This window comes from Pongo pygmaeus, chromosome X (genome assembly GCF_028885625.2).
Source record: "Pongo pygmaeus isolate AG05252 chromosome X, NHGRI_mPonPyg2-v2.0_pri, whole genome shotgun sequence".
In the NCBI taxonomy this organism is placed as follows: Eukaryota; Metazoa; Chordata; class Mammalia; order Primates; family Hominidae; genus Pongo; species Pongo pygmaeus.
The window spans coordinates 33,196,464-33,224,278 of NC_072396.2; the positions used below are offsets into that span (position 1 = coordinate 33,196,464).

The 27,815-nt window shown below is 35.3% G+C and overlaps 1 protein-coding gene across 4 annotated transcripts in view; it reads right to left on the minus strand.

Moving 5' to 3' along the window:
• DMD (dystrophin) overlaps positions 1–27,815 on the minus strand; it is a 2,105,574-nt gene that overhangs the window by 1,449,068 nt on the left and 628,691 nt on the right. For all 4 annotated transcript variants that reach the window (XM_054470954.2, XM_063660502.1, XM_054470953.2 and 1 more), the window contains exons 14-16: positions 13,535–13,636; positions 13,320–13,427; positions 5,395–5,574 (exon numbers count right to left, since the gene is read on the minus strand). In XM_054470954.2, the coding sequence (XP_054326929.1) occupies positions 5,395–5,574; positions 13,320–13,427; positions 13,535–13,636 (390 nt within the window). The remainder of the gene's footprint in view (positions 1–5,394; positions 5,575–13,319; positions 13,428–13,534; positions 13,637–27,815) is intronic.

Below are 27,815 nucleotides of genomic sequence, written 5' to 3' on the forward strand. Positions count from 1 at the left end.
TACAATTACCATATCAAATTGTAAAGCATATGACTAATATACCCTTTCAACAGCACGTGTGATTTCAGTCAAATGAGGAAAGTAATGCTTCAAATCACATAAATTATATTTTAAAATATTAATTATAATAAATTTCTTACTATCACATTTATTTTTGTAAGTTCCAGGGTACACGTATTGGATGTGTAGGTTTGTTATGTAGGTAAATGTGTGCCACGGTGGTATGGTTCACCTACAGACCCATTACGTAGATATTGAGTCCAGCATCCATTAGCTATTTTTCCTGATGCTCTCCTCCTCTCCCACCAACAGGCCCCAGTGTGTGTTGTTCTCTTCCCTGTGCCCATGTGTTCCCATTGTTCAGCTCCTACTTATAAGTGAGAACATGCAGTGTTTGGTTTTCTGTTCCTGCATTAGTTTGCTGAGAATAACAGCTTCCAGCTCCATCCACATCCCTGCAAAGGACATAATCTCATTCCTTTTTATGGCTGCATACTATTCCATGGTGTATATGTATCACATTTTCTTTATCCAATCTATCATTGATGGGCATTTGGGTTGATTCTATGTCTTTGCTATTGTGAATAGTGTTGCAATTAACATACAAATGCATTTATCTTTATAATGGGATGATTTATATTCCTTTGGGTATATACTTAGTAACGGCCTTGCTGGGTATTTCAGGTTCTAGTTCTTTGAGGAACCACCACACTGTCTTCCACAATGGTTAAACTAATTTACATTCCCACCAACAGAGTAAAAGCATTCCCATTTCTCTGCAAACTTGCCAGCATCTGTTGTATCTTGACTTTTTAATAATCACCATTCTGTCTGGCGTGAGATGGTGGGCTGAGGCTGATATGGATGAATTGAGAGAAGTAGGCTTCAAAGGTGGGTAATAACAAACTTCCCTGAGCTAGAGGAGAACGTTCTAACCCAATGCAAACAAGCTAACAACCATGACAAAACGTACCAGGAGTGGATAACCGGAATAACCAGTTTACAGAGGAACATAAATGACCTGATGGAACTGAGAAACGCAATAGGAGAACTCCACAATGCAATCACATTGTCAATACCTGAATAGACCAAGCAGAGGAAAGAATCTCAGAGCTTGAAGACTATCTTGCTGAAATAAGACAGGCAGACAAGATTAGAGAGAAAAAAAAAAAAGAATAAAAATGAATGTACAAAACCTCTGAGAAATGTGGGATTATGTAAATTCTGAAGCAAAGACTGTTTGGGGTACCTGAAAGAGACGGGGAGAACGGAACCAAGTTGGAAATCATACTTCAGGATATCATCCAGGAGAAACTTCTCCAACCTAGAAAGCCAGCCCGACATTCAAATTCAGGAAATGCAAGATACTCACTGAGCAGAAGCCAGACCAACATTCAAATTCAAGAAATGCAAAATACTGAGCAGACCAACCCCAAGATACATAATCATAAAATTCTCCAAGGTTTAAATGAAAGAAAAAATGTTAAGGACAGCCAGAGAGAAAGGCCAGGTCACCGACAAAGGGAAGCCCATCAGGGTAACAGCAGATCTCTCAGCAGAAATCCTATAAGCCAGTAGAGACTGGGGGCTAATATTCAACACCCTGAAAGAAAAGAATTTCCAAGGCAGAATTTCATATCCAGACAAAGTAAGCTTCATAAGTGAAGGAAAAATAAAATCCTTTCCAGACAAGCAAATGTTGATGGAATTCGTCACTATCATATTTCATAATTATGATCAAGATAAAATATGTATCAATCAGGGCCAAGGCAATTAGAAAAAATTGCACAAATTACAACAAGTATATTTATAAAAAATTACAGGGAATCAGGATCATTTGAGTTTTTAAGGAAGTCAATCCAGGGTATATTTGCCCTCTTTTCTCATTGTAAGCCTCCAGATAGCAAGAGTTATTATCTCTCCAACATTTAGAAACAAAGTATTTTCTATCTTCTTAGGCTACCTTCTAATCAACTTAAATACCCTCAGCTTGTGTCCAGGTATTATTCAAGTCAAATCTGAGTTTGAAATGCAAGAGAGCAGTCCTCCCAGCTGATTATTTTTTCACGTTTTGATCTCTTGCCATGCAACTGCTTCATAAGGTCAAAAATGCCTCAAAGCTTTGACCTGAATAGCAATCACATGCGCAAGCAGTGTTCTTTATATGAGTACAATTGGATGCCTTGTCATTTCAATCACCATTTCCATACCCTGCCTCACAATAGGTTTTAACCATTATGAGAACTTTGCTCATTCTTTATACTAATTATTTAAAAGAATTTTTGAAACTATTAAGTGTATCATGTGAGTAGTCATTAATGAAACTGATTTTTCTCCCACAATCATTATAGAAAATGTACATACAAGTGAGCTTTGTTCTTCAAAGTCACAACCTTACAACCCATATTCTTGGAATTCTTCTTATGTAATTTTAATCAAGGTCAATTTGACATGGATAAAAGAAAATCATTTCCTCTTATATGGATACTATTTCTCTGTTGTCTCTCTTTACCTCCTTTTAATTTCTCTTTTCCTGAATAGCTCCATTTCTATCTTCCTGTGAGCTCAAAAACAACCAGCAAAGATTTGGATCAATCCTATGACAGCATAATTTTTGGAAAGGCAATGAGAGAAAACTGAAACATAAGCTTAAGAAAGACCCAAGCTTAGTGTTCCGGAAAACAACTTACATGATGTTAAGTCCTTTTATTTATTTCTAGCCCACAATAGGAGCGTGTAACTGTCTGAAAATAAAATTAAAAGGAGACAGTGGGCAGGGCGCGGTGGCTCACGCCTGTAATCTCAGCACTTTGGGAGGCCGAAGCGGGAGGATCACAAGGTCAGGAGATCGAGACCACCCTGGCCAACATGGTGAAACCCCATCTCTGCTAAAAATACAAAAAATTAGTGGGGTGTCATGGCAGGCACCTGTAGTCCCAGATGCAAATTGGGAGGCTGAGGCAGGAGAACGGTGTGAACCTGGCAGGCAGAGCTGAGATTGTGCCACTGCACTCCAGCCTGGGCGACAGAGTGAGACTCCGTCTCAAAAAAAAAAGCAGATAGTGAACCACAAAAAGCCCTCCAGACACACTGAACTACATGACTTACATATCAAGCTCAACCTTTCTCCCCCTCAAATGCTTTCTTGTCTACGCCTCCATTTTATCTTCATTGTATCCCTATGAGCAAGTGAAGAGATACATGCTGTAATGCATGTTGCACTTTATTTCATAAAGAACCATGCAGATCAAAACTAGTATTGTTTTATTATAAAATTATACAAGTTGGAAGACATCAAGTCAATTGCCTAGGTGCTGGTCTCATAATTTTTAGGGAATTAAAAATAAGGCTTCAAATGCTTTTCTAACAATTGGAATAATCAGTAATATTTTGATGAGATGTACAAACTTCATCAAAAAGTAGTCCCATTCCAAGGGAATAAGCATATTTATATAGTGTATTCCTAAAAAGCTCTCCCTTTTCACAATTCAGAGAGCATTGTGGAAAACCAGAACGTGGGGATTCGCACACATATCACTGTCTATTTTCTTTAAACATTTATTTTAGGTTCAGGAGTACATGTGAAGGTTTATTACGTTGGTAAATGTGTGTCACAGGGGTTTGCTTACCAATTATTTCATCACCCAGGTATTAAGCCCAGTATCCAATAGTCATATTTTCTGCTCTTCTACTTCCTCCCAACCTCCCACCTCAAGTAGATCCCAGTGTGTGTTGTTCCCCTCTATGGTCTGCAGATTGTATCAAAGGCTTAGTAAAGATGTAGATTTTTAGGTCCTTATCATAGCTTATGGATGAGATTTTCTGAGCAAAATGTTTAGGAATATGCATTTTAATTAGCTCCTCAGGTGGCTACTATGCAGACTCAAGTTTGAGAATCACTGCATACAATGCAAATGAACTAGAAGATGACCTACAGTTAACTGTCACAGCTCCCTAAACATATCCCTTAAAAGGGATGCATGTCAAAATAACTTTCTTTATCAAATAATGGCAATCTTCCTTAACACGGCAACTGACCATTTTATGGCAGCAATAATCTATGGAAGCAATGGGTACATATGGGAATAATATTAGTGTTGGGTTAAAAAGTATCAAATTGACTAATGTCTCATGTATTTATTACATACATACCAATGTATTACAAAGAAGCCATGGGCAGATGACACAAAATAGGAGGAATCACAATATAGTAGTAAAATTGCTATTAGGTCAATTAATTGCTAAAGTATGTTTAATGGAAAACAAATGGAGTTTTTATTATGTAATGATTGTGTGGGAAATTATTACAATTTATATTCATATTTCTTCAAATTATAATTTTTTAACATAAAATTGGATTAGAAGTAACAATGAACTGTGATTGAAAATCATATAGGCTGGTTTATTATGCTGTCTTAAATTGTATTCCTGGAGGCAATACTACAAACTTCATGTCTTCAAAAGGCATTTCCTAAGTGCCACTTATCAGATGTCAAGTCTCAAGAAAGCAAATTCCCTGTACTTGTCTCACTATAGAGGAAATATCTGCCTAAAATCTATTGAATATGGAAGTGTATGCCTGTGCATCGAGCTATGAATTGTGAGTAAAGTTATTCCTTATAATGCCAGACTATGTGGCAGAATATTTTAAATACTATTATATATAATGTTTATATCTTGAATGACTACTCATTATTTTACCATCCAACTACATAAGACAAAAAGAGATTCAACTTTTAATGCTACCCCATTTTAGTGAGTAAATCTTTAAAAATTATTATAATAAAACCACATACCCCAAATGTAGCTGAGATGTTTTCAGAATCTACAGCCCGTATGTGTTAGTATAACTAAGCCTCATTCATGATTTTATGAAATCAGCAGTCTATGGCAGAAAAGGTACAATAGTCAGATAATTAACTGCACTAATTATCTGACCAATTAACCAAGAAATCAAAGGACCTGAACCCTAGTTCTCCTACCACTAACTTCTCTTGAAAAATTTACTTTTCTTCCCTAAGTTTCATTTTTCTCAAGAGTAAAATGGAGTTGGCTAATGTTCCTCGTGGTTCTAGCAATCTCTGATTTGGGGTTAGACTGTGATTATACGGTTTCCCAGCATTTTGTTCACCTGCTCTAAGTCACTCAGTTCCCCGTTACTATTGGGCTGGAAGAAATTCACTCTAGGGCAGTAACAAGTTCAGTTAATTAGCATTCTGCCTCGCCACCATTCTCCAACAACAAGACAGGCAAAAGAATCATGTTCTTATTTAACTAAACACAGGGCAAAAACTAATCTGGTTGCTTCTTTTGTAGGGTTATAATGTTACTCTCTTAATGCAGGTTTAAAAAATCTCTGAGATAGTCTGTAGCATGATAATTGGTATCACTAACCTGTGCCGTACTCTTTTCAAGTTTTTGGACTAAATTATCCCAACACCGGGCAAAGTTTTCCAGCCATGCTTCCGTCTTTTGGGTCACTGACTTATTCTTCAGTGCTGAAAGAAGATCTTGTTTGAGTGAATACAGTTTGCCCATGGATTGCTTTTTCTTTTCTAGATCTGCTTTTAAAACCTGTTAAAACAAGAAACATCACAGAATAAGCCTGGGTTACATTTTATACACCACTATAGTTCAATCTGCTTTTGCATGTATTTGCTCATTTGTGTTGATAAGAAAATATTTCAGCCATGCCTGCAAAGGATCAAAAGTTCAGAAAAATATAGGTAGAAAGTTATAATCTATCCAATTTTCCCAAGAAGTTTGAAGAGAAAAGAAAGTCAGACGTAGAATAAAGACCTACTAGAGGTAATTAAGAGCTACCTTAAAATATTTGAAGAACATCCAAGTGAAAAGGTAATATTGCTTCAAAAGGCAAAACAGAGATCAACATGTGGAAGGTAGAAGGCATGGCTCTTGGATTTCCCCTTAATTCCTGACAGAATTCAAACGAAAACTGACAATCAGGTACCAGGAGTACTGAAGAAAAGCTAGTGAGTTGAGAAAATGAGAATGGCTAAGGAAACTTGCCATTCTGAAATGCTGTGATTATTTGGAGAAAATTACCATATTATTGTTTCCACAATTTTAACACTCGGTTCATTATTTGGAGAAAAAAATCTCATTATGTGATTTACTGACCATAAAATTTTTGTAGCATCCATTAATCAATTAACATCTGCTTACTTGAGTAATTATTTTTTAAAACTAATTGTAGAGCCCATTAAGTAAAAGAACTAAGTTGCTGGGCATGACATAAATCCTTCAGCATCTCTTTTCAGATTTTGCAAATACTTATGTGTCTTATGAAGCAATTTTTATACCATTTATATTTCCAGAGTTCCTGAGAGCTGTGGAGGGTTACAAACTCCCTTTGGTTGATTTGAAAGGAATAAGTGGTTTATGTGAAATCAGTAAATCAGGGCAGTTTTTTCTTTTACTTCACTCAGTAACGTTGCCTGATACACAGAGAAATTCCTGGTTACTGAACATTACTACCTGACTTAATTTGTAAACAAAGGAGAAGGAAGAGAAATAAAGGAGAAAATTATCTTACAACCACTTAACAACCCCATATTTGGCAGCAAATACAATGAATGTAAACTAAACCGGATAAGTTTATCTAAGTACTAACAAACCATACAGCAAACAAATTGTCAAGAAACAAATGCACCAATTGCCCATGAACCAAAGTGCCCCCAGCTTAAAGCAGTCAATACACCTTCCAGAAAAGGACAATCTAAGTAGCCCATTTTGGCACGCCACCTGCATTGATAGCTCTGAACTGCAGAATGCTCTAGTGTCTCCTTCAATTAGTTTGTCTTTTACTCAGAATCTGCTTCACCTGGTGTATGTTATAGTTCGGTCTTCATGCCATTTTTAACGGGAAACAAAGCGAGATTTAAGTTTCATTTCTAATTTTTCCTTAACAATAACTTCAGTATTTTTCTGAGTTTGAAAGAATGCAATAGACCAAAATACAAATTAAGATGTTATACACTGAATTCATATCAAAATAAAACCCACGGTGTGGGGGTTTAGCAATAGGTAGGTGGTTTTTCTTTTTTGTTTTGAGTTGGAGTCTCACTCTGTCACCCAGGCTGGAGTGCAGTGGCATGATCTCAGCTCACTGCAGCCTCTGTCTCCCGGGTTCAAGGAATTCTCCTGTGTCAGCCTCGCGAGTAGCTGGTATTATAGGCACATGCCACTAAGCCCAGCTAATTTTTACATTTTTAGAAGAGACGGGGTTCTCAACATGTTGGCCTGGCTGGTCTCAAACTCCTGACCTCAAGTGATCCACCCGCCTTGGCCTCCCAAAGTGCTGGGATTACAGGCATGAGCCACCGTACCCAGCCCAATAGATAGGTTTTGCATATTCATTTTGTTTAATTCACATGTTAGCTTTCCATTAAATTTAAGTGAATATTTGCATTAGTACTAGAACAAAGGTTTATGCTACCTGTCCCAAGCTGAGAGCCATATATGAATTTCAATGTATATTCCTCCAGTTACAGTGTCATTTTTTTTTTTTTTTTTTTACTAAGGAAAGAGGCACAATCTACATAAAGACACAAATCTAAAAAAAAAAAAAAAAATCTAAGTAGACTCCTCTTTGACTTACTTTCTCAGAATGTAAGAATCTATTTTAAATAGCCATATGCGTAAGGCTAAACAGTCTACCCATTATTTAAACAAAATATGTAACGATTTGGAAACATGTCAGGAGTGTGAGAATTATGTTTGAAGAAGAAGATTGCAATAAAAACCTATGAGTAACCTCATGGTACCTAAACAAATGAAAATAAGCCTCCTGTTTTAATATTAAGCCACATGAAGAAACATTTGGTAAGCATTACAAAAATGAAAGTGAAAGTCACCATTAAAAATAAAATTAGAGGCGGTGGCTCACACCTATAATCTCAGCACTTTGGGAGGCTGAGGCGGGCGGATCACGAGGTCAGGAGTTCGAGACCAGCCTGGCCAACATAGTGAAACCTCATCTCTACTAAAAATACAAAAATTAGCTGGGCATGTTGGTGCATGCCTGTGGTCCCAGCTACTCAGGAAGCTGAGGCAAGGAATCACTGGAACCAGGGAGGCAGAGGTTGCTCTGAGCCTTGATCACACCACTGCACTCCAGCCTGGGCAACAGAGCAAGACTCCATCTCAAAAAAAAAAAAAAAAAATCCAATTAGGAAAAGTGCACTCAAGGTAAAGTAAAATCAATGTTATAACTGCATTGTGTGATTACTGAATAAATGAATTTTTATATGTCTATATGACAAAAACACTGAAACCAGACTTCTACCTAGTAAATTTTAGATATGAGTATCAAAAATGATGATGGCAGATTAGTTGTTTGGTCTCAATTTCTCTCTCTTTTTCTATCTTTCAGTAGTCATCTCCCAGTTCCAGAACTCCCCCAGGATTCGTAACAGAGAGAGGAAAAGAAAGAAAATCCATGATGGGGCCAGATACATTAGATCATAGAATTCATTAGAATTACCTTGTCTTGTCTATCCATTGATGCCGATTCTTTTAAGCTTAGGTCTTACATGTGCATATTAAATAATGTGCACATTGTTGCATATTAAATAATGTGCACATGATTTGTTACTAATTATTGCACAAAATATATATTTCTACATATCAATAATTAACCATAGGTCTATGAGAGCCAGAGACCCATAGTGCTCTAGAAAATTCAGGTGGCAAAAGGAAGATCTGGAAAATGTGAACAAGGCAAAAGCCAGCTGGGATAGTAAAAGAACAAACAGATTTTAGTTTTATAGAAGCCAGTAATGTAGACCTACCTCCAAGGTAGGGAGGAAGATACAGCCAATAAATCAGACTGGGTCAGTAGTGGATATGGAGAAGAGACAGATAAACTGTTCAAGATGATTTGAAGTGAAAAGATAACGTACCCTTACAAAAGGCCCAGGAAACCTTCACCTCACTCTCATCAGGAATATGCATAAGAGAACAATGCCAAGACAATTTCTCCTATACTGGCAAAATTGAGTTTTCCACCTATATTATGTGTAGTTACTTATCTATATGTAAGATGTGCTCCAATTCATTCTAATCACCAATTGTACTTTGGGAGGTTGATCTATTACAGAGGTTCTTATCTTGAAAGAACATCAGAATTACCTGAAAGGCTTGTTAGAATGCAGATGACTAGGCTCTACTTCCAGAGTTTCTAAATCAGTAGGTCTGAAGATGGCCTAACAATGTGCATTCCTAACAAATTTCCTTCAGACTGATGCTGCCGGTCGGGGGAACACATTCTGAGAAGCATTGATTCTGTCTGAATTAATTATTTGAGGGCCATCCCAGGAGTTGAGGTAAAGGTAGCAAGTCAAACCGCACTGTCAAGAGGAACTTGCTCAGTTACCATAAGCACTTCATCCATGTCCTTTGATCCCACAGCCATTTGAGAGTATCTTCAATTTCCAAGTACTTCTGTAGCCCTTATATACCATACTCTCTTGGATCACCCTGCTTCCCCAGAGCTGTCCTTCCCTAGCAAACACCAACAGTGCCCACAGCAGCAATATGTTTACTCAGGAACAGGTTTCTTCTTGACTTGGATCTTCCCATGATAATTTACATGATTCTACAAGTCTTATAATTCACCTAATAAAAGCTACTGTTTCTTGTTTCCCTTCATTTTTACCCCTGATGCCAAATCAGTTTAAAACTTAAATCAGTTTTGATTACAAAAAAATAATAGATCTACATGATTTGGATATGAATCCCAAAGATCTAGAGCAAATTAAATGTCATAATCCCCACCTCCCACCCCAATAATAAGGAGGACACAATCCCATGGGTTATCAGTGATAGTATTTCAAAACAAATTACACTTATTGTAAAGAAAAGAGAGTTTGGCACAGTGTATCTATACCTAGACATGTAGTGAAAACTGGTGACAGATGGTACCTGTTTTGGGTCTCAGATTGTGACATATTTTAATGAACATTAAATTCTTATTCACTGCCTGAGTCAGCAGGGGAATTTTACCTCAAATTCTAGACCAGCTGTCAGGTTTTGTTAATTGGCTTAAACTATCAAATGACAAGACCTATAGAAAACATATTTTCTCTTTGTTCACAAGCAAGGTGACATAATACAAATTTTAATCCTATTGGAAAATTATTGAGACTTTGTTAAAAGAGCATTTTTATGGCCCTGAGGCTAGCCAAGATTTCTGCTCACAAAAATGTTAACATAGAGGCACATTATTGCTAGAAATGACCGTTCTCAGTTGCAGTTATTTTTTTCCAAGGAATCAACTGATATGAGGAGTACTGAAATAGATTGAAAGGCCTGGACCTGAGTCTGGATGTCTTAGCGTTCATTTTAAGTCTGATACTAATGCTGTAGGATACAGATCCTGTGTTTTTTCTTGATCTCGATTTTCTCTTGGAAGTAACCTGAGTAGCTGGTCCTAATGAACTTTAGATGTGTAATTCGATTGAAGAAACACTAGATGAGATGCAAAATCTAGCTTTAACATATTTGGATTTTCTCAGTTTGTGGCTTCCTAAGAACAACTTTCTTGATTGGTAAATCTAGTCAACAATATACGCAGGAACTTTCACTAGATATTAAGATTTGGAATTTATCATCATGTAAAATAACTGTATTATTCTGGCATGTGGTACTTTCCAAAGATGGCTGTAAAATATCCTCATCTCAGATGCTTTGCTATAACTTGACCTCGGTGCTTCTCCATGAGGAAATGAAATCTAATCCCTTTTCCTTGAATCTGGGCAGGTTTGTGACTTTTTCAACACACAGAATAGGACTGACTGTCACCGTTATGATTGACTGTCTGAAGCACATGGTTCTGTATTTACCTAGCGATGTATCTTGGCTCCTAATCAGAGGGCATGACTGCATTTTGATAATCAGTGGTCACTCACTTATTTACTTAAAGGATTCATATTTTGCCTGAGAACAATGTTGGTAAGGAATATTCTGCTTTAAGGAGATGTGATCCATGCATCCATTCCTCTAGATATGATAGAATCCATCATGAATTCATCCTCTCCTCTCTGTGGCATGTGACAGTGTGTACCACTTCCTACTTTTTTGAAATATTTATTCTCCTCACTTTTGTGATACCACTTTCCCCTTGTGGTATCTGCTCAATCTTTTGGTGAACGTCTTATCCTCTGCCTACTCCTTGATTGTAGACATTCCCTCCTGAAATCTATTCATTTCACTTAATGTGTCACTCTACACAATCCCTCAGAAGCATTTTGATTGCTTCTGAATCAATAACTAGTCATGAACCCTTTTCTGAGATTCTAGTTGTGTAAACCAACTGATTAATGGAAAGTATTTTTAACTTGGATGTCTCAAAGACATTTTACACTGAATATATCCAAATCTGAAATAATTATCATTCTTGTCATTCCAGCAATTCCTCTTCTATTGCTCAAAGACATTTTACACTGAATATATCCCTTATCATTGCTGTCATTCCAGTAATTCCTCTTCTATTCTCCTATTAGGGCTAGTAACCCTCCTAGGAACCCAGTCACCCAAATGAAATGTCTAGGAACCATTTCAAACTTCTGCCTCTTATCACAAGTTTCATTCATCACATCTTAACATTCCAATGTTTCTCTCCTTATCTTAATACCCAATGCTACTTAGTTCAGGTCTTCTGATTAGTCTTCGTACCATCAAACACCTTCCTATCAAAAAGTATTACAAAAATGCAAATATAATTCTTTTGCAAACTCTCAATGGCTCCCCATCAGCTGCAGGGGAAAACTACAAATACAGCTGATATTTTTGCACTCGTGTTTTGAAACATATACAGGTTACTTTTCTGAACGCTATTTTCGGCAGTCACATCACTTAATAAAGTCTATATTCTTTGAGCAATAAATTTTGATCAATAATAAGCTAGCTTGTAATAACAAGTAATACATAACTGAATCTATTTTAAATTAAAAGACCAATGAGGGTTAGCATTTATGGAGCAAAAAAAAAAATGTATGAAACAAATATCTGTTAAAATGGTACGTATTTAAAATAAGTGGAAAAATTTACTTAAGTTTAGAAATGACTTCATTATTATGAAGTACAATACATAATATCAATACAGATATAAATTGATTCACTCAGGTGAAATTATGAAACACTACTTACAACCATTTTGTTTTCTAAAAGTTCATATCAAATGAACATTTAATCGAATCTATCAAAAATTTTAAGAAAACATAATATAGAATATTTCACTTGATAAATTAAGCTCATAGTATCAGACTGGCCTCTTTTACTAGAAATGATAAAATTCACAGAGTAAGAGAAACTTTCGAGTTGTTTTTTTTTTTTAATCTTGGAAATTCCTGCTGAAACCAAATGTTTCAATGAAGCCTTTTCTGAAATCCATTTATTGCCAAAGAAATCTCATTTCTCAAAACACTCGAGGTATTTATAATCAATGTCATTTGATTGGCTTTAATTTTTTTTGCTTGAAAAACTAGGTGATATTGTTTGGATCTCTGTTCTCTAAATCTCATGTTGAAATGTGATTCCCAGAGGTGGAGGTAGGGCCTGGTGGGAGGTGATTGGCATATGAGGGCGGATGTCTCATGAATGGCTTAGCACCATCCCTTTCATGATGAGTCAGTTCTCATTCAGTTAGTTCACATGAAATCTGGTTGTTTAAAAGAATCGGGGACATTCCTCTTATCTCTTTTGTTTCCACTCTTACAATGTGATATACACTGGCTCCCCTTCTCCTCCTGCCATGATTGTAAGCTTCCTGAGGCCCTTACCAGGAGCAGATGCTGGTGTAATGCTTCTTGTACAGCCTGCAGAACCATGAGCTAGTTAAACCTCTTTATTTTATAAGTTGCCCAGTCCCAGTCTCAGGTACCCCTTTATAATAAACTAAGGTTAAACTCCATCAATGTCAGGATAATCGTCACTTGTATCTCTCACATATTATTCTGAGAATCAACTTTAGTCTCTTTTTTTAGGACTATGCTGCTTAGAACTTCATGAAAGTCTCACAAACATTTCTTAGTATTACTTTATTAATTTTAATTGAAGTCTTATTCTGGTATGCTATGTTTTATCAAGAGTACAACTTTGAAAAACAAAGTTGAAAATCCACCTATAGTGTTTTTCCCACTTTAATTCAGAAAAGTAGCAATATGACATCTTTGAATAATCTATGATCCAAGCAAAAATAAACATTTAATATTCAATAGCATAGAAGAGACTAAATAATAGTGATAATATACAGTACTGGGTTTTTATAAGACCATTGAAAGATAGAAAATACATACGGCCAGTGTTTGAAGACTTGATAACATTTCATTTTGATCCTTAAAGCCAGTTGTGTGAATCTTGTTCACTGCATCTTCTTTTTCTGAAAGCCATGCACTAAAAAGGCACTGCAAGACATTAAAGAATTCCAAGGAATAAATAAACATAAATCTCTACTTTTCCAATTTAATATACCCCCATGTCTTTTACAGCTAGTTTCTCACACATGACTCACCTGTTCTTCAGTAAGACGTTGCCATTTGAGAAGGATGTCTTGTAAAAGAACCCAGCGGTCCTCTGTCCACCTACAGATGTTTGCCCATCGATCTCCCAATACCTGGGGAAGAGACAATCAACCACAGCATTAGCAAACAATCGGTAACTACGTTTTATTAAAAATGGCATGAATAATTTGCCAAAGTATCTCAGTCTCCTATGTATGCTAGAAGTTGGAAAGGACACTCTTCCTGATCTGCTTAACATTTAAATAAGTGGTGTGACTTTCATTTGTCTTTATCTCACCAAGTCTTGTACCTTTCATAGAAAAGCAAAGATACAAGCAATATGAAGTGGTTATTATACCACTATATAAAATGGCTCCATAGCAAATGTAAGATAACAAAGACATACATACAGAGAGGATTTTGCAGTGAGAACAAGTAAAAGGTGTATCTTCCTTAGGTTTGAAAATACTCCCTAAAGAATAAAAGTCTAACTACTAAATAGAATGCCTCAAAAGACTCTTAATTGAAACAATCTTGCATAATGAGAATTGCCTACCATTTGGATTGTAGAAGAAAATTCTTAGTAACTTAAACTCTATTACTATGTAGATTTTTCAATTTTCTTAATTATTACAAAAGTATTAAAATTTTGTTTCTAAACTAGTGAGAAAACTAACAATCTCTGAGTAAAAACTACTATATCATTAACATGTCACTAATGTCTAAGAACACACCCTATTTTAATATGTAACATAAACCAACTATCAGTGATTTTTGGAAGGAAAATACATATTGTGATGCTTTCTATGCAAAGGAAGCATATAAAAAATGGCATTTAGCTCAGCCTCATTATGATGCACTTTGTAGACTAAATTTTCAACTTTTTGTGACTTTTTCACATAAATAAGAAACTTATTTTCTCATATATATTGGACCTTTAAAGCTAGAAATCATAAAATATTGACATGCTTTATTTTATATAGAATTAGAGCTAGAAAAATGTTTATAACTCATATTTATGAAAAATCTATTCAGTGTCTAAGGTAAGTCTCATAATTTCTATGTTACTTTATACTACGTATGTGTATTAACCCATCTAGAGGATATTAACACATGATTTAAACAATGCAAATGAAATTAGCATCATGAAAATAATCCACCTTTTTTTTTTTTTTTGGAGACAGAGTTTCGCTCTTGTCACCCAGGCTGGAGTGCAATGGTACTATCTCAGTTCACTGCAACCTCCACCTCCTGGATTCAGGGAATTCTCCTGTGTCAGCCTCCCCAATAGCTGAGATTACAGGCATCCACCACTATTGTCTGGCTAATTTTTGTATTTTTAGTAGAGACGGCGTTTCGCCATCTTGGCCAGGCTTGTCTCGAACTCCAGACCTCAGGTGATCCACCTGCCTCAGCCTACCAAAGTGCTGGGATTACAGGCATGAGCCACTGCACCTGGCCCTAATCCACCTACTTCTAAGTGACTTGGAGAGTCACATTTCTTAAATTGTTTAATCTACCACCACTTAAAAAAAATACACGCATGGGTAAACAGAAGGCAGTCAACATTTTCCTACAGTATTAAAATAATCATGTACTTACATGCAGCTCAATCATAAGTGAGTTTTCAGTTTTTCTTCATAAATATCAATGTTATTGCTTTCAGCATCATGTAACTGTTTATTTTTTGTAGTTTCACTTTCTACTCAACTTATTTTGAATTATGTTTACAATAAAAGCCATAGCGCTCAAACAGTGATGCGAGATACCCATAGGAAATGAGCCCGCTTAAATCAATGAATTCAATAACTTCAACCATCTAATTATTACGAAGGAGTATATGTAGGTTTTTCCTAAAACATACTTGAATTTTTTCAGTGAACCTCCTAGTGACCCTGTCAGTACGTGTCAGGTAAAATGGCACGTAACATAATGGTTAATAGATTAGTTGTGGGAGAAAAAAGCTTCAAATGGAGAAAATCTAATCTCTTAAGTATAAACTACACCATCTGCCTGATGTGATGATGCAGATCTACAAAGTCAAAATGTGGGAAATTTATTGTAGCCCATCAACTCCAGTGAAGAAGACAGTCAAGAGAAGAAGGGACAAACTCAAGCTATAGCATCATATTCATAAACAAAATAGAGACTTTCAAGTATACATAGCATCTTCTCTCTAGTGCTACAAGACATATAGTATCCACTGAAGCAGCATTTTAAGCTTGTAACCCCATAGGTGGAAATGTATAATTTATTCATTTTAGTGGGAATACAAATCCAAATAAAGATCCCCTATTCCAGGTTGCATAACATTTTCAAATTTATTGAAATTCTGAGATGTACTAATGTGATGCATTTAATATTGCACTTTTGTTCACTGTATGAGTCACAAAAAACTAATATAGTAGTTCTCCTTTATCCGTAGGGGATATGCTCCAAAATCCTCGGGTGGATGCCTAAAACTGCAGGTAGTACAAAACCCTATATACAGTATTTATGAATTTATTTTTCTTTCTTCACAATTTCACGGATAGAAGATTTGTTCTTACCACAGATTTTGAGCAACCCCAGCATACGATTTTTTTCTTGCCTTATTAAGTTGGGAACTGTCACCTTTTCACATAAAGAAAACCCTTTACAGTTTTTCTTTGGCATATTTGAAATGCCAACATAACTACTCTTGCACTTTGGTGCCATGACTAAGAAAAACGAGGGTGACTTGAACACAAGCACTGCGATATCAAGACAGTGGTTCTAAGAACCTAGACAGGTACTGAGTAATGGGTGGGTAACACTGACAGCATGAAGACGCTGGACAAAGGGGTGATTCAGTCCTGGATGAGACAGAGGTGGGATGGCACAAGATTTCATCATGCTACTCAAAACAGCATGCAATTTAAAATTTATGAATTATTTCTGGAATTTTTCATTTAATATTTTCTGACCATGGTTGACTGCCAGTAAATGAAGCCAAGGAGAGCAAAACCATGGATAAGGGAGAGAGGGAGGGATTGCTGTAATTAAACACTCTTAGGTACACAGGCAAGCTATTTAAGACAAGTATTTAAAAAATGCCACTAAAAATGTCCTTTGTATCCAAATAATGATTATAATTTGGATAATTTATTGGAGCAAGTTTATGATTCAGCTAATATTTAGCTTACAGTTAATGATAGCCATCAATGCATTCATTCATTGGTCATGAATTTATTATATAACAAATATGTACCAAATATCTGGATATGCCAAATAATGAGAAGATGTTACAGGCTGAATTGTGTCCCGTGAAATCCATTTTGAAGCCCTATGCCCCACACCTACTACATCAGAATGTGCCCATATTTGGAGATAGTGCCTATAAATAGACCATTAAGTTACAACGAGTCTATTAGGTGTACTCTATTCCAATATGATGGGTATCCTTATGAGAAGAGGAAATTTGGAAACAGCAAAACACCAAGGATGTGTGCAACACAGAGGAGAAACCACGTGAGGATGCAGGAACAAGGCATTCACCTGCAATCCAAGGAGAGGGGCCTCACAAGAGACCGATCCTTGCCAGTACCTTGGTCTTGAACTTCTGGCCCCCAGAATGGTGAGAAAATAAGTTTTTATTGTTTAAGCCACGAGTCCGTGTTATTTTTTTAATGACAGCCCTCACAAAGGAGTAATACAAAAGACAATTAAGATAGATGGATTCTTTTTCAAGAAATACGTGGCTAAATGTCTGTCGAAGACAATAATACCAACCCATTAAAGAATTGCAAATATTAAACAAGAGTATGTATGGGAAAGTATTATTAATTTGAAACAAGTTATTTAAGAGTTGGTCATTGTTTACATTTTGCTTGATCATGGTTCTTACATCAAATCTAAGAACTGCCAAGGGTCATCTATTTTACTGTATTCACTCTAGAAAGGCACACATTAAATCTTTACAAATAAATGTTTAGTCTTCAAGTATATTCTTGAAAGGTTTCCAACACAAGACAGCATGAATACATATCCTTTAGTATCATATTCTATTGCTTAAACCTGTCTGACTCTTAGAAAATACTCAATGAATTGAAACTAAGTCACTTCTGTAGCAATGCGGGCATAGTGCTTTCCACTGATCTCAGTGTAAGCAGAAAAGTGAATCAGAAATTGCTTGCTCATACGCTGTACACATCTGCCCATACATTTTTGTGATGCCACATGCACAAGAATAAATAGATGTACACAAAGTGCTTTAAATTTATGGATTTACCTATTTATTGCTTAGCAATATTGGCCTTAATTTGAATTACAAAGAATGAAGCAAAGCAATTGGAAGACTACATCCCTCAGCTCTGGAATCACTCAAAGATGCTGGTTCCTATCATTGCCTGAATGGCTATAACAAAACTGTTAGACAAGCGTAAGAAATTGGATAAAATGGGGCTAATACATATATTTTTTAAAGAACCACTGTATTAGGATTAGAAACCTCTTCTCTAGAGAAAAAAAAATATGTAACTTCAACTCAGTGTTTCTCTGAGTTCCTATTTACGTATAGGAATCCCTTGAGCTTTTAGCAATAATGCATATTTTTATAGAGCTAAACATTATACACATAAATGTAAAACCAATGAATTATAAAGTCTCACAAAATGGTAAAAGAAGTTAATTTTTATTTATGTTCTCATTTTGTCTCAGCAGTAAGTGAAGCTAAAGGTCAGCTCACTTCGTCTAACATTTTCATGAACTAAATCACAACTCCATTATCGTCCATGCTCAGATCCACAACGGGGAGGATTTTTTCCTCCCATTTAATTCACATGTCATATTGTTGTACGTGCCAAGGACATTTCTCATCTGAATTCCTTTGTTTGGTTGAGTTGCTATTTCAATTCAGAAGTGAAAAATGGCTACTAAAAGAACATTTGGATAAAGGTAACTGAGGAAAATTTGGCAAGCCTGGGAGGTAAATCTTAAGTATGGTGACCCTTGAATTTATTGGAGCCAGGGATAGAATATGAAACCTAAACTGTGCCCATCAGTAATGGCATTAAGAGATAGAGTGTTCCCAGGCGTATATCCACTAAGGTGGAAACAATTATGTGCCATGGACCACACAATGCATCAGCAACGGGGCTTTATGAAAGAGGGAGGCAGAAAACAACCCATCTTATTTTATTGCAGGTTAAGACCCTATAATACACTCCTCCGCTAAATGAATTTTATGTGCAATGAGCCCTCTGAAAATCACTTATTTCTTGACTTTTCTCTTACTTTATCAACAACTATGCAGTTAAAAAGTATAAGCAACTTAATCTTACTGATGTTGAAATGGAAATCACATCAAAAACCATTGAAAAAAAACAAAAATCCATTATGAGGCAGAAATGTGGCAGAGTCCTACTGAATAGTGTTTAGCCAAGGGTATGGCTTGGTTCTCGGTTTTACCCGTTTCTACAAACTTAACTGAAGCACCATACTATAAAATGGTGTACCTTATATCTTCAATGTCTAACATATGGTACAGGGCGGATAAATCTATTTTGATGAGTTATGAAACAATTACTGGAAGTTTTTTCAAAAGTATAATTCTTCCTTCTATTTAAATGATCCTGTAATAATCTCCTGTCTGAACTCAAGGAATTTTTAGCTGTTACTTCCAAAGGGGCAGGTTACAGATGAGGAAACTGACAGATAGGTGAAGTAACTTGTCTGAGGTCACAGAAGCCACACTATTGAGTGTCTGGGATTTGACCTCAGATCCATTTGGCTACAAGTTCATGCTCGTTCATAATGGTATTCACTCAGTAGGGCATTCATTATAAAAGATATGCCTTCTAATTTGTGCTACACAACCCACAGTGAGATATCCGGATGCCGAATCCCTTTGGAGTCCTTTCATATTTTGTTTTAGCAGAAGTTTGACTAGATTTAACATTTAATCTAATCTGCTTGACAAGGATGTGAAGCTTAATGTTATAATTTGATTCAAAAACATTTGACATTGTAACTCTATATTTGTTTAATCATAAAATGTCAGCAAGTACTTGCACTTCCAGATTAACATGTGGCCTTTGCCAGGACTTATTTTTAAAAGGTAAATATGACTGATTTGTTAATTAAATTCTGCTTTTGCGATTGTGCTGAAAGTGTAGTGAGATTTTAACATGAAGAAGCATGTTCTTCTCTATGCTATTTCAGTCAGTTTCATATATTATTTATTTGTGTGACTATACAAAGTGCTAATGAATAAATCTGGAAAAGTCTTTTGTTGTTGTCACTGCTGTTATTCTTTGCAGGATTTTATTTAATGTTTTTTTTTTTTTTTGGCGGCTTAATAAACAATGTACTCTCCAGCTCCCACCAGTCTATTCAATTGGGATACCAGAAAATAAAGAGCAGGAGTTCTAAGGAGCATTCCAGCATAACAGTGTTCTTTCCAGCATTCATCACATTCCCAGGCATTCCTTGGTAGCTTGAGGTTTCCTCTTCCTTATCGTTTTATACCTCGGAGACTCTGAGCTCCTTGAGGTGGGCTCCTTACCTTTGAGGTTAATGTCTTGCACAAATATCCCAAAGCTGAATACTACTACTGCAGTTATCAATAGGTGGCTTCCCCCGCAATTTCTGTCTTAGAATCATCTTTTTGGATCTTTGAATCTGCTAACCATTACATAAAGTATAAACTTCCTGCCTTCTCACTTCAGTTCTGCTGTTGCCCAACTTTGTAACATCTGTGAAAAAACTCAATCTTGCTGTGCTTTAGTTTTCTCACCAGTGAAATGGAGATAATAGTACAGACTCTCCTAGCCAGGTAACTGCTAGGGTCAGATAGATCAATAAATGTGAAAGTGCTCTTAAATCTGTGATGAATTATTGAGATGCTTGTGATAGTAAGGATTTAGAGCTCAGTCGATAAAAAAAAATCAGCCTTTATTCCAGATGTGATAAATCTGGAGCATGATAGAATTTTAATACAGAACACAGTGAAACATTTTAGAAGGGCAATAAATTATAAATTTTTTTTGCATTTTTTTCTATAGTCGATAAAGCTTATGTTTTATACAAGAGTTGAAATTTTTTTACCTTTACATTTTTAAAGACCAGGCCCATATTCCAATAGGTATCCTTTTTTTCTTTTTCTTTTTTTGAGACAGAGACTTTCTCTGTCCCCTAGGCTGGAGAGCAGTGGCACGATCTCGGCTCACTGCAACCTCCACTTCCCAAGTTCAAGGGATTCTTGTGCCTCAGTTTCCCAAGTAGCTGGGATTACATGTGTGAGACAGCACACCTGGCTCTTTTTTGTATTTTAGTGGAGACGGGGTTTCACCATGTTGGCCAGTCTCATCTCAAACTCCTGACCTCAAGTGATCTGCCCGCCTCGACCTCCCAAGGTACTGGGATTGCAGGCGTGAGCCACTGAGCACGGGATCCAATAGGTATCTTATTGGAAAGTAAGTGCACAGAAGATAAATATCCCTCTATGTCTCATGCCAACTCTTGACATCACAACTTTTCATCCACAAGAAATCACAAATTCTAACGTACATACCTAATAAAATGCATAAGATAATGTAGGTGTAAGAGAATGGGTAGTAATGGGGACTGTGGCTAAATGAAGAGCCTGTGCTAGAGAAAACAGGGCAGCTTGACTCCTGCTCTGGTTACTATGTAGAAAAACAGACTAAGGATCATCAGATCATTTGCTTTCTCTAGAGAGGTTAGAAATTCTTAGTTTATGTCACATTGTTTTTCAATTTCAAACAATGGTAGCTAATAAAATACTATTAAATACCATAGGGACTAAATAGAACTTTATCTGAATACATCTGTAATTTTAGATGCAATAGACCAATTCCTAGAAAGACACAAATGATTCGAGCAGACTCCAAAATGGAAAATCTGGAAAAATGAAATTTTGAAATTCCAATTAAAAATGGACATTTTTATGTGTATTAAATACATAAAAATTTAATTTAAAAATCTCCCATTTGCAAATTCCAGTTATGAAGCAAGTTCCCAAGCCTGCATAATCAGGTACTTAAACCTAGCAAGCATATTACAAGAAAGGAAAATAACAGGCCAATCACTTTCATGGACATAAAGGAAAAACTATGAAAACTATGAATCAAAGAAAATCTAGCAATACACAAAAAAGTTTATACGTCTTATCCAGGTTTAGTTTATTTCAGAAAGAAAGGCTTTTTTAACATTAGAAAACTAAGCAATGTGATTTGACATATAGCAGAATACAGAAGAAAAATATGACCATCTCAAATGATTCTGGAAAAATATACGATAAAATTTGGCATCCAGTAACGATAAAACCTCTTAGAATATTAAGAACAGAAGGTATCTACAACAAACCTACAGGAAAGATCATACTTAATGATGATTTATTAAAGGTCTTGCCTCTGAGACTTAAAATGAGAAATAAATATCCACAATATTCCCATTGTACTAGAGTATACAGTACAATATGTCAGGGAAACTTAATAACATGAAAAATAATTGGAAAGGGAGAAAGAAAACTGTCATTACTCAAAAACAACCTATATATGTACATCTGAATAATACTAAAGATAATGTATTCAAATTATTAAGTAAATGTAACATGGTCTCTGGATATAAGACCAAGAAAAAAAATCAATTGTATTTCTTTATATCAGCACAAATAGAAAATGAAATTTCAAAAATATATTCATAACAGCAAAAATATAAAAAACCCAGAAATAAATCTCAGAGAAAGTTTAAGAGCCTTTACTTTAAGAATTATAAAACATTATTGAGAGAAAATAAAGGCCTAACTAAATGAAAGGCTATTCTATATTCATGGATTGAAAGACTTTATATAATAAAAATGTTGATTCTGTACAAGTTGATCTAGAGAATAGATGAAATCCAATTAAAATCACAGCAGATTCTTTTTGGGGGCGGGGTTCACAAGGTGTTCTTAAAATTCATATGGAGATCGAAATGGCCAAAAGCAGTCAAGATAATCTTTAAAAAGGAAGAAAATAAAATGGCTTTTATTGACCAACTGACCAAAACAAACAATGTAACTAAACTCTAGACAGGTTATTTGACTGTAGGCCCCTGACCTCTATTTTCTTGGAGCACTTACTTTAGGCAAACTTGCAACCATAAACATATTCTCTGCCTCTTTGAGATGTAAATCTTCTACAATCCGGGAATATCTTTCTCAAGGACCTAGGAGCCATCTCTTTGAAATGTAATTGTTAATGATAGCATGCCTATCTCCCAGTCTCTGTGGGAGGGTAGGAGCCTGACTTCATTAAGTGACAATTAACAATCATATATTGCCTAATCACCATCCTAACCCCCTAATATCTTCCAGTAGTTTTCTACTAGCTCTCCCCAGTGCTTAAAATCTCTCCTGCCTTTCTTTCAGTAGAAATGATTTCCATCTCTCTCCCCTATGGCAATAGTCTTGATCCATATTTCAGTAGTCTTGAATAAAGTCTTTCTTGCCTGTTTGTCTGGTGCAATTTTTCTTTTACGATATTACCAGACACAGGCTGGGCATGGTAGCTCACACCAGTAATCCCAAAACTTTTGGCAGGCCGAGGATGGCAGATCACCTGAGGTCAGGAGTTCAAGACCAGCCTGACCAACATGATGAAATCCTGTCTCTACTCAAAATACAAAAAAATTAGCCGGGCGTGATGGTGGACACCTGTAAACCCAGCTATTCAGGAGGTTGAGGCAGGAGAATTGCTTGAACCAGGGAGGCGGATGTTGCATTGAGCCGAGATCTTGCCACTGCAATCCAGCCTGGGCAGAAACAGCGAAACTCCAGCTCAAAAAAATAATCTTACCATATATTAAAATTTATCATAATGCTATAGTAATTAAAACAATGTGGTATTAGCATGCGGATAGGCAAGTAGAGAAATAAAACTGATTAGAGTCCATAAACTGATCCATGCATGTACAGCCATTTTATTTACAATATTTTCGTCAAAGATGACACCATAGAATATTGAGGAAAGGATGGTCTTATTGAAAAGCTTTGCAATAAGACCATCCTTTCCTCAATATTCTACAGCGCCAACTTGTTGTTTCAGTTGGATCTATATGGGAAAAAATGGACATTCATCCCTTTCTCATACCTGTAATAATAGGTGGATTGTAATACGAAAGGTAAAACAAAAAGTTCCTATATAGCAACCCAGGACCATAGCTTCAGAATTTTAAAGTAGAGAGTTTTATTTTTAAACTGAGGACAAAAGTACACTAAACATAACAGAAAATACAAAAGTGAACTATGTTAAATTTAAACTTCTGTTTACGAAAAGATATATCATTACGGAGTGAAAAGGCAAGGTACCCGTTCAAAAAGAAAAATGTAATATAAACAACAAAGAATATCCAGAATGTATATATTTTAAACTAACTAAAATAAATCACTAAGAGAAATATAGAAAATCCAGTAGAAAAACAGGCATTTCAAAGAAGAGTTCATTTCAATGGCCAATAAGAACTGAAAATATTCAGCCTCACTGGTCATCAGTATATACAAATGAAAAATGAGAGATGACATTATAAAGTTACCAGAAAGCCTCAAATTAAAAAGTTTAACAACCAAGTATTCAAGAAAATATGAAGCAGTTTGTACTTTCATTTACTACTGATGAGAATATGAATTTATACAACTTTGGAAAACCCTTTCTTCATATCTTGAAAGCTAAATATACATATACCCAATGATTAAGAAATTCTATTCTTAGGTAAATACCTAATACAAAACTTTACATATATACACAAAAATATATGTACAATTTATGTTCATAGATGAATTATTTCTAATGCTTCCGAACTGGAAAAAACCCAAATTTTCTGAACAGGATATGTAAAACGTGGTGTGTTCATACAAAGTAATTCTATCCAACAATGAAAATTAATGAAGTAATGCTATATGCAACATAGTGAATCTCACAAATATAGTATCCAGTGAAAAAAGCCAGTTAAAAAACTGCATATATAAAAGTTTCATTTACATCAAGTTAAAAATATAGCAAGACTAATCTGCAGCATTATAACTCAGGATACATGTTACCTTTGAGGAGCTGGGAAGAGTTTATGATACCATAGGGCTTGATGGAGGTTTTCTGGTTGCTAGTAACATACTTTTTCTGGACATGGAATCATGATATGTTACTTCTGTAATAAGTCTTTAAGCTATAATTATAACTTACGTACTTTGCTTGATAGTTCAATTTAAAAAGTACCATAAAGTTTACATTTTTTTTTTCAGAACCATCAACAGATAAACAGATAACAGGTTATATATACATAATGGAATGCTATTTGGCCATAAAAAGGAATGAAATATAGCTATTTGCAACAACGTAAACGGAACTGGAGGTCATTATGTTAAATAAAATAAGCAGGCACAGAAAGACAAATACCACATGTTCTCACTCATATGTGGGAGCTAAAAAAATTTGATCTCATAGAGCTAGAGATTAGAATAATAGATACCGGAGACTGGCAAGGGTGTGTGGATGGAATGAACAGAGGTTGTTTAATGAGTACATATGCTTAGATAGAAGGAATAAGTTCTAATGTTCGACAGAAGAGTAGGAAGACTATATAATTATATACAACAGTGTATATTGCAAAATTAACTAGTAGACAGGATTTGAAATGTTCCCAACACATAGAAATGATAAACACCTCAGGGTATTTAGGGTATCTATCACCTCAAGTATTTATAATTTATACATTCCGTGCATGTAACAAAATATCACATGTACTCTATAAGTATGTATAAATATTATGTATCAATAAACTTAAAAATTTTTTGTAAATGTATGAACACTTGCATTCATAAAGAATATTATTGGCCGGGCGTGGTGGCTCATGCCTGTAATCCCAGCACTTTGGGAGGCCGAGGCTGGCGGATCATGAGGTCAGGAGATCGAGACCATCCTGGCTAACACAGTGAAACCCATCTCGACTGAAAATACAAAAAATTAGCCGGGCGTGGTGGCAGGCGCCTGTAGTCCCAGCTACTCTGGAGGCTGAGGCAGAAGAATGGCATGAACCCGGGAGGCAGAGCTTACAGTGAGCCAAGATCGCGCCACTGCACTCCAGCCTGGGTGACAGAACGGGACTCCGTCTCAAAAAAAAAAAAAAAAAAAAGAATATTATTATTCCAGCATACTTGCTTATATTTCTCCTGTAATTTTGTATGGCGAGTATTATGATCACTGTTATCTTTGAGTTTCATTTGATAATTTTTATCATGAGAGAATTTATTGTTCAACTCATAAATTATAAAGTCAGAATAGAGAACAGATTGAGTAATCCAGACATTGTGTTCTTTCATATCTACCTAACACCCTATTGGCCAAATGTATTACAACAGACCGTGTATTAACATAAAGTGAAATCTAGCGTTAACTGTATACTTACAGCACACTGGCTTTGGACGTTCAAATTTCATTAGAATATTCAACATTTATTTATACTTGATACAATGTGCAGTTGAAAAAACAATGCACATATCAAAGCTGTTCAAAATATACTCAAAAGTTTTCTAATAACTGAATCATGTGCCATTTTATATTTAAGTAAATAAAATTAAAAATCCAGTTCTTCAAGCATACTAGTCACAATTCAAGTGCTCAAAACAGCCAAAGGTGTAGAGCAACTTCCTTATTGAACAGTGTGTTTCTAGAAAAGAAAAAAATTTTATATACTAATGCAATCGAGTGTGACAGGTGTTAATATATATAAACTACTTATATAAACTATATAAATATATATAAACTATATATATAAACTAAACTATAAACTATATATATATATATAAACCATTCTCTTCTAGAACAGTGTTGTTCTAGAAGAGAAAAATATTTATATACTAATGCAATTGAGTGTGACAGGTGCTAAAAAAATAAATATATGTTTATATTATACATATTTGTACCTGTAAATTTAACTTGTTCATGCAAATGCTATATATATGAATATATATATTCATATATACATGAATTCATATATATATATGACTATATATTGCATTTTATACAGATAGATAGTATTTGCATGAATGAGTTAAATTTACAGGTACAAATACATTACTTTGTTAGATAGGTTTCTGTATTCCCCCTTTGCTGATCAGTAAACCGGAAGTGAAAAAAATCACGTAATTTCCTCAAGGACACATAGCAATTTTCTAGTATGAATTTGAGAGATCAGAAGAAATCTCAGGTTGAGTTGTCACACATCTGAATACCAGCGTCAGCCTTGCCACCTGCAAGCTATATGAACTTGGATTTAACTTCGTTATGCATTGGCTTTCTCATTTGTGATATAGGGTCGGCATTACATACAAAGCATGTAGAACTTCTGAAAAATAAGCAAGCTAATAATTATAATTATTGCTTCATGGGCAACAAATGTTGATGCTTAGCTTTGTGGATTATTTCCATCACATTTAAAGTTTTTTTTTAAATGTGTTTAATTCACCAAATATAAAATTAGGAACTAGAGTGAAACATCAAAATACTTCAACAATATTCCTCTTCATAAATAACTTCTAGTTCTTAATTTGATAGGGTCTAACATTCTATAAAATTTTCTTTCTCATACTATCCTGAAGATATGTACTATAAAAATTTCAGTTACCTAACTGACATTTAGGTGATGAGAGAAAATCAGACTTTATCGTCTTTCTGAACAACTACCTTTCACAGTATAGCATTTTCTTTGCAAGTGGCTTTGTTATTTTAACATTCTCTCTGTAACTGAGATATAGCACATTCCCTTTGTAACCCGTGTGATACTCATGTTTCACAAGTTAAAACTATTAACGACACTAACAACAATGTCCAAAAAGATGTTACCATTAAATGTCTGTCATTCTTATCGTCTACTTATCCAGATTTGTCACCTTTAAAAATCATCATTGTGGGTCAAAATAATTGGCAGAATGTAGTGTTTGACTTCTTTATATTTTGCCATTACATTCAGATTGTTTTTTCTTATGAAAGTAATTTTGAGAATCATGCTTTTTAAAGCTGAAGTTCTCTACAGAATGAGGGAGAATTATGCTTCTACTAGATAAAATTGGGCAGTATTTCCTTTTATTTTCTTGCACTCCACCTGTATTGGAAGGGACATTGGAGGTTATCAAGTCTAACTTCCCACTCAGTATGTCATCTCTTTTAAAACATACTTGAACATGAGGTTCCAGTTTGTGTTAAATATTATTAATGAAGAACAGCTCACCACTTTCCACAACTCTTATCGCATTGTAAGAATGCTCTGGGGTGATGATGA